The sequence below is a fragment of the Hoplias malabaricus genome, chromosome 3 (genome assembly GCF_029633855.1).
Source record: "Hoplias malabaricus isolate fHopMal1 chromosome 3, fHopMal1.hap1, whole genome shotgun sequence".
In the NCBI taxonomy this organism is placed as follows: Eukaryota; Metazoa; Chordata; class Actinopteri; order Characiformes; family Erythrinidae; genus Hoplias; species Hoplias malabaricus.
In genome coordinates, this window is record NC_089802.1 from 27,270,957 (window position 1) to 27,279,675 (window position 8,719).

Sequence of the window (8,719 nt, forward strand, 5' to 3'; positions counted from 1 at the left end):
GATCTAGAACCTCACCCAGCAGATCCCGCACCTCGCTCCCAATTAAACACAGTCATTACGAAGTGTAGAGCATCGAGACACACCTTCTACAAATCGGAGGATCGAAGGAGTCCACCTTCCTGCCACTTCCACCTCTTTGATGTAGATCAACTCTTAAAAGAGACTTGTGTTGTTGCACATCAATTACTTCTCAGTTTTAGCAGGTTAGGATGCAAAGAACTTCATGCAAAGGACTTGCAACTCACTCACTCACATACTCAATCACCTTAAAGAACTGATCCACAAGGGCGCATTATTCCGTGTTTGCAGCGTAATATCTAACAGAACGTAGTGAACACACATGTATTTTGATTTTTATATTTTTTATGGCTGTTCCAGGACCTGACGCATCATGATTCGGACCTCACATGTCTCTGGAGGCTTGTTTTAACCAGATAACTTTAGCCTAGAGTTAAGCTTAAGCAATACAAAGAGAGCTAGAAGTTGTTCCTATTGGACGACACACACTTTGACTCTGAAAGTGCTCTGTGGGACACCTCCCAAGGTTTTAGAACCACTTTGTTCACAAATTAAGCCTCGGACTAAGCCCTTTCACTGATTTAAATATGGTTATTTATATGATGTCACACGGACGTAAACAATGGACAAACTATGTGCTACATTTTGGTTTTGTACATAACTTTTTGTTCACGTTTCCTTTTTGTTGTGACACATTCCACATTCCTCCTCTGTGTTTCGTCTGAGGATTAACCGAAGCCTGTGGCGCAGACAGCCATCTGTATCCTTCCTTCCACTCCCAGAGACGCAGTCCTGTTATCAGAGCTGCTCTCGCTGCTCCCCTCCTTGTCCTCCACCTCCTCCCCGGCCCAAGCTGGACTTTAATAGCCGGGTCTGGGTGGAGAATTACACGCTGCAGTCAGCCACTTTAATCAGTGCTGCTCTACATTTATCCTCGCGCACGGCTCGGGAGGATGAGCTTCACAACCTCCGCTCACGGGTGGCTTTAGATGAACAACAATGACTTCCATTTCTGCACGGAGATATGAGCTGCTGCAGCAGAGGCACATGAAGAGGTTATATTTGAAAGTGTAGAGTTACAGCACGGTGGGATTTTTTTTCCCTTTACTTTAATAACGCCTTGGATTCAACTGTGGAAAAGCTATGGAAAAACAGCCAAGAGTTCTCCGCTCCTCGCCCCAAAACAGCCACTCGGTCTGTTCAAGCAAGGACCGTTTTTTCCCTTCATCAGCAACCTCCGGATAAAGCTCTGTTTACTGGCGCTGCACAGAGGCCAAAAGGACATGGTTGTGGCATCAAAATAAGGCCATAACCTACAAAAAGTTTTTAAAACCAACAAGGTTTTGAGAATCAATATTTGAATGTGATGTTTATAAACAAGAGCAGTGTGATACTCATGTCGGGAGTTTTTAGAAATGTCTTTACAGTCTGGACATTTCTACATGAATCACCAACTGTTTCAAAGTTAAACTTCTGTCTGTAGTTTTCAGAACAAATTTGGGGTGTTTTTGGACACAAACTCAACATTTTTTGTTAAAAACATTGACAAACTGAATGTTGTCACTCAGACGTCAATTTTATTCTCTCTAAGTAGCAGCATGCTCTCTACAGCCAGAGCTGAAGACCTGGGGTCCTGGGGTCTGGCACCATTCCTTCACTCACCCGGAGGAAACCCATGCAGACACAGGGAGAACACACCACACTCCTCACAGACAGTCACCCGGAGGAAACCCACGCAGACACTGGGAGAACACACCACACTCCTCACAGACAGTCACCCGGAGGAAACCCACACAGACACAGGGAGAACACACCACACTCCTCACAGACAGTCACCCGGAGGAAACCCACGCAGACACTGGGAGAACACACCACACTCCTCACAGACAGTCACCCGAAGGAAACCCACGCAGACACTGGGAGAACACACCACACTCCTCACAGACAGTCACCCGGAGGAAACCCACACAGACACAGGGAGAACACACCACACTCCTCACAGACAGTCACCCGGAGAAAACCCACACAGACACAGGGAGAACACACCACACTCCTCACAGACAGTCACCTGGAGGAAACCCACACAGACACAGGGAGAACACACCACACTCCTCACAGACAGTCACCCGGAGAAAACCCACACAGACACAGGGAGAACACACCACACTCCTCACAGACAGTCACCCGGAGGAAACCCATGCAGACACTAGGAGAACACACCACACTCCTCACAGACAGTCACCCGGAGGAAACCCACACAGACACAGGGAGAACACACCACACTCCTCACAGACAGTCACCCGGAGCGGGACTCGAACCCACAACCTCCAGGACCCTGGAGCTGTGACAGAGACACTACCTGCTACACCACTCTGACGCCCTATGAATGATTAAAAATAGTTTATAAAACTCCTGACACAACCACAGCGCTCCTTCATCACCGTCATGGATCCAGCTCTTTGTCGCTCAGAACCCGGACTCTTTAGACTCTTCAACTCGATGTGTTTGTTTAGCCTCTGTAACGTTCAGAAGAAGGCTACAATGAAGCAGCTCCGTGGTGAAGTTCTTTAACTGTGAAAAGGAGAAACTCCTCCAAAACCACAGCGAGCGTGAAAAGAGGCTGCGGCCCGCGGAGCTTAATAAGGAGCAGCTGTGGATTCAGCACACGGCTCACACACAGCTCACACACACACAAAGCGCACACACACACAGCTCACACACAGCACACAGGCTCAGGTTTCACGCTGCAGTCTTCAGAGGACTTGCTGCTATAGGACACAGGATGGATGTGAAGTCCTGGACAGTGATGGGAGCCCTGAGCATATGGAGGATGTATGTGCCTTGTTTGTAATGTTTTGCTTTTGTCTTTGTACTGTTCGCTCTGGGAGGACTGGGAGTAAGTGAAGATAAAGGGATTAGCACCACAGGACTGTGTTTATTTCAATGGGAGATGATTCAATACCCGGTCTAAATCCAGTGTTTAATGTGAGAAATACAGTGTAATATACGTTGGATTTGCTACAATATCAATGCCTATTAAATTGCATTAAATTTTCATAGAACACGCCATTTATTTTCCCTTTTAAAGCAACACTATGTAATATTTTTCCCTTAAAATCACAGCTTCAAAATCACTGTGATGCTCCACTGAGCTGTAACAGGGAAAACAGAGCCACTGGTATTGCTACACCAGGCTCAACACTGCAGAAACAGCACTATGTAACTTCCAGAGAAAGGGTAGGAATGCTATTTTTATTTGCAGTTATTTGCAGTGATGACCCACTGAGTCATGGGCAAGTTGCAGTCAGGGTTTGTGTCAGGGTGGTGTGATGAATAGATTCAGGGAGGCGGACACGCTCGCTATAACACGGAATTTAATAAAGATGACAAAACAAACGAATTGGAGTAGAAACACGAACTAACATTACTAATAAACATGGGAAAGAGCACGAAACAACAATATAGGAATGGGGCATGAAACAGGCAGGAGACAGAACGAGAAAACGAGAAACGAGCTAGAGAAACAAATACTACGATAACTATAGGGCAAGAGAAATGAGCGAGACAACAATACGTGAACAGCGCGAAACTACAAATGACAAAAAACAACGACGAAAACAAAGCAAAATGACCGATACCAGGAAGTGAGGGAAGAGGGCTTAAATAACAGAACTTAACTAGACACACCTGACACAGATAACGAGGGAAAAGGCGGCGGAACATAGGCGGGACAAAGGCGGAGAATGAACATAAACAAAGCCATGTGCAGAGACAGGAAAACAGCGAAGAGAAAGCCCAAAAGAAAGGAGAAAACAAACCAGAAAGTGTCAAGATGTGACAGTTTGTGTGTGTGTGTGTACCTGAAGCTGTGCGCTTTGCTGAACGTTGTTACATATTGTGTGTCTCTTGCTCTATTCCTGCTCCATAGGTGGGTGACACTTACTTATGGTGGAACTGACACTAAATTCAGGAGAGCGCTAACTGCATGAAAGTAAACACAGAGTGAATATGCTACAAAACTAAACAGCTCCTTAAAACACCTTAAAATATAGTAGCTTCTTACTCACACACACACTGCTCCACATTAAAAGATACAGTCGCTTCTGAATGAACTCAAACAGGAGGGTAGTTTGTAGTTTGTTTTGCTGTGAGAGCAGGAACAGTAGTTCTCCATAATCTATGGTATCTTTAAGTATAAGAGAGAGAGCGAGAGAGAGAACTGCTGCCGTCTCATCTCCTCAGTGCTTCGGGGAGTACACAGTAAAGTGCAGTTCATCCATCTGCAGCAGGAGAACAGTCTCTGAAACAGCAGAATCGACCTGGACACAGAGGCCTGTGTTTGTAGAAACATGCTTTGTTGGTTGAGATTAACGACTGGGGCTCAGACCGATGCCTCAAAACGAGCTCCAGGCAAATATTTGGGAAGTAGGTCAGCTGCGTCTGCTGCGTCTGCGTCCTGATGTGAATGTGACCGTGTTGTGGAGACAAAACCGAGAGCAGACCACATCCCTGTGTTGTCCGAGTAAACACAGCGAGCGCAGTGTGCCACCAGTTTGCCAGCTCTAAACACACTGCATATTGAAGGGAGTAACACTGATGATCTGGTTACAGCGCCCCCTGCTGAGGGGGATATAACAAGCCGGGGGATCTTGGAGCAGGAGACACGCTCACTGTAAGGATCTGAGGGCCACGCTGTGATAGTTATAATGTTCGGGTCAGTGTCCAAATCTCAGGTCTGTGAGATGTTTCCGTTGCACAGCGGCCAGACCCGACCCAAAGTGTTCAGAGGACGAGCGGTGACTACAAAGTGAACACACTGACCCGTTCACTCCCCACACACACTGGCCCTTCCTCTGAACACAGAGATTCTACGGATCTCTGCTGGATTCTACTGAACTCTACTGGACCCTACTGGACTCACTCTATTGGACTCTATTGGTCTCTACTGGTCTCTATTGGTATATATCGGTCTCTACTGGTCTCACTCTACTGGACTCTATTGGTCTCTACTGGTCTGACTCTACTGGACTCTACTAGTCTCCACTGGACTCTACTGGTCTCTTTTGGTCTCACTCTATTGGACTTTACTGGTCTCTACTGGTTTCTACTTGTTTCACTCTATTGGACTCTATTGGTCTCTACTGGTCTCTATTGATTTGTACTGGTCTCACTCTACTGGACTCTATTGGTCTCTACTGGCTCTACTGACCCTACTGGCTCTACTGACCCTACTGGACTCTACTGGACTCTCTCTGGACAATCAGCACTCTGCAAGTTTTACACACCACGGTTTAGTCCCTACACGGCTTGCTCTAAACCACGAGAGAACAGCGACTAAACAAGAACCCGCTTCCAGAACCAGGACCTGATTTACCTGGTGGAGGAGAAAAGTCTGAGTTTCTAAGGGTTAAAACTGAAGGATGTGTCTTTTACACAGATGTGCACTCATCCTTTCCACTGCAGTGCCCCACCTCTGGAACACAACACAGCTGGATTCACTCATTCATTTTTCCATCGCTGTTTGGTTCCAGTTTCCCTTTAATCTGCCTCCAGCTCTTCATCATCATCATCATCATCACTCTTTCCATCAGTGTGAGACTCAAGGGGAAATGTCTTCTCTAGAGATATTCCACTCTCTCTCTCTCTCTCTCTCTCTCTCTCTCTCTCTCTCTCTCTCTCTCTCTCTCTCTCTGTGTCTCTCTCTCTCTCTCTCTCTCTCTCTCTCTCTCTCTCTCTCTCTCTCTCACACACACACACACAGAGAGAGAGCAATGGAGCAGTGGAACTGAGTTCTGTTCAGATGAACTGGAGTGGTATTGGATGGATGGTATGGATGGATGAACAAATGTGGCTGAATGGATGGATGAGTTGATGAATAGTGCATGAATAAATGAATGAGTGATTGATTGGATTGATTGATATATGGATGAATAGTGGTTGAATAGATGGATGAATGAATGAATAGATGGATGGATGAATGGAAAGATGAATAGATGGATGGATGAAGGGATGAATAGATTCATGGATGAATAGATGAATGGAACAAGTTACATATGTAAATGTGTGTAGAGAAACAGCAGAACACAAGACGTTTATGATGTGGTGAATGACATCATAGATCCTCAGTTCTGAGTTGCATACACACACACAAACACACACACTGCTTTCTGCTGAGATGAAGGAACTTGCTGCTCTTCTCTTTTGTTGTAAGTTACTCCAGTTCTCCTGACACTCTGCCCTCTGCTGCCCTCTGCTGGTGCAGAACGTCCCCAGTCCTTGCAGGGCTCTGGCTCTGAAAACATTAAATTTAAAGTAGCAGTAGAAATTGTAGCAGTATTAGCTACTACCAGTTGTAGTAGAAGCAATAGTAATAACAGTAGTATTAACAGTATTAGTATCAGTAGTAATAACAGTAGTAATAGCAGTAGTAATAACAGTAGTAATAGCAGTAGTAATAACAGTATTAGCAGTAGTATTACCAGTAGTGTTAGCTGTAGTATTAACAGTAGTAATAACAGTAGTATTAGCAGTAGAAATAGCAGTAGAAATAACAGTAGTAATAGCAGAAGTAATAGCAGTATAATAGCAGTAGCAGTAAAAGTAGAATCTGTTATTATTGTAAGTTACTGGGGAGGTGTATAGTGTCCACTATTCTCTGACCCATACACTGAAAGTCTGGTAATACTGTGATACACTGAGACAGACCGGCTCCTGATGCTCCTCCCAGAGCCTGAGACAATAAACCCAGGGGCCTGTTGCCTGGAGACTAAAGACAACATCCTGAGTGCTGCATAAACCCGGCATTCGGTGAGCAGTGGCTTTGGGGAAGTGGACACGGTCACTACTCTGTCCTGCTGGGTTTTATTTACAGAGCCATGAGGACGACTCATAATTAATTCACACCTCGGCACAAAGGAGCTGAGAGAGACGAGACAGTATCAGCTGTTAACGCTCGCCGTGGATGGAGATTCCACCAGAAGGTAAGACTTTCAATCTGTGTCTTCTGTCCACATCCAAAATGGACAGGGGGCTGTTTCTGGACTTTGGTGGACATCACGTAGTTATTAAGCAGTGTCTCTTTAAGTGTGGATTTACAGCCGTGGAGGTGAACGGAACCAGGCATCTGTCTCTCTGTCTAGTGTCTTATTCTCTCTCCCCCTGTGTCCACTATTTCTGTAAGTGTCTGTCCCTCACATCCCTCTCCCCCTGTGTCCACTATCTCTGTAAGTGTCTGTCCCTCACATCCCTCTCCCCCTTCTCCAAACTGCGGTCAAATATCAGCCGCCGCCGCAGTGTCACCCCGCCGTCCACTGTCCACTGTCCTTTTAGAGGAGGATGTAGAGGACGTCTCTTATGACTCTCTCATGTAAGTTCTTAACCCCTCCTTGGTCCTCTTCCTCAGACCTAATGCCAAGCGGAAAGAAGAAGCCAAGCGAGCGAGCGAAGGGGAGGAAGATCACCCTGAAGATGGTCAGAGAAGCTGTGAAGCTTACCATGGATGGGAAGCGCCGTTTGGACCTGAGCAACATGGGGATCACCACTTTCCCCAAGTGTCTGCTGAAGTTCTGCAGCGTGGAGGAGCTGGACCTGAGCCGAAACATGCTGAAGAAGATTCCGGAGAGCATTGATGCGTTTGTGAATCTGCGATGCTTGGATCTTCACAGCAACCATCTGGAAAAGCTTCCCGAGGCCATCGGGCGCCTTCCGAATCTCCTGGAGCTCAACCTCTGTAACAATCTCCTGACCACAGAGGGACTTCCTCACAGTTTATCGCACCTGAAAAGCTTGAGGAACCTGAATCTGGGAATGAACCGCTTGGAGACGGCACCGTCCTTTGTCTCCAGCCTCAGAGAGCTCAGAGTCCTCGGCCTATTTGACAACCTGCTGACCTCCAACCCGCAGTGGCTCAGGAACCTGCCCAACTTAGAGAAGCTCAACACCAAGGGCAACCCCGTCCCTCCGAACACGCCTCTGGACCCCATCCGGCGGGTGGAGGAGCTGTACCTGGTCCGGGAGTGCTGTCTGTGTGGGGACTGTGCTCACAGGCACATAGCGGAGAGAGAGAGGATGGACTTCTTAATCAACCTCCCTCCGGTCCGCAGACGACCCCACTTCGCCCGGTTCGCCCCTCCCAACTCCGCCACTGAGGATCCGGCAGTGAGAAGATGAAGGAATTTCAAGTGACATACATCTCACAACTCAATCTGGAAATTTAAAAAATTCAGTAATAAACTTAAAACCTGTCGTTTTTGCTGAAATTTTGCAGTTTTTTTTATTATTATTATTACAGATGTATTACACAGTAATTACGTAGTAATAACACATTAGATTTTAACTTTTAGCAGTGTGACATACAGAGGGAGGAGTCGTGCTGATTTAGCGTGGGGGTCTTTACCCAGACGAGTATTGGAACCCTGCTCTGACGTGTTGATTGAAGACGTTACAAACGCAGCACTGATTATAAACGCCTGTAAATCACAAGCATCAGGTGGAGTCTGAAAGATGAAGAGATAAAAATAATGAATATCCGGGTAAAAAAGATGGCGATTCCAAAAATAAACACAACACATTTAAAGAGACTAGAGACTAGAACAGAGATCTAAAATAAAATGAGTATAAGAAACATACGCAGAGACAGAGAAAACACTGTAATAAAGTCTGTCCACACAAGAGTCTGTCTCTCTCACACACACACACACAC

At 46.2% G+C, this 8,719-nt stretch overlaps 1 protein-coding gene across 1 annotated transcript; it reads left to right on the forward strand.

Moving 5' to 3' along the window:
• Positions 1-6,159: 6,159 nt before the first annotated feature.
• lrrc18b (leucine rich repeat containing 18b) lies at positions 6,160-8,187 on the forward strand. The gene is made up of 3 exons (XM_066663950.1): positions 6,160-6,224; positions 6,890-6,998; positions 7,421-8,187. Exons 2-3 carry the CDS (start codon positions 6,980-6,982, stop codon positions 8,185-8,187), a joined length of 786 nt encoding a protein of 261 aa, XP_066520047.1. The 5' UTR covers positions 6,160-6,224; positions 6,890-6,979.
• The last annotated feature ends 532 nt before the right edge of the window (positions 8,188-8,719 follow it).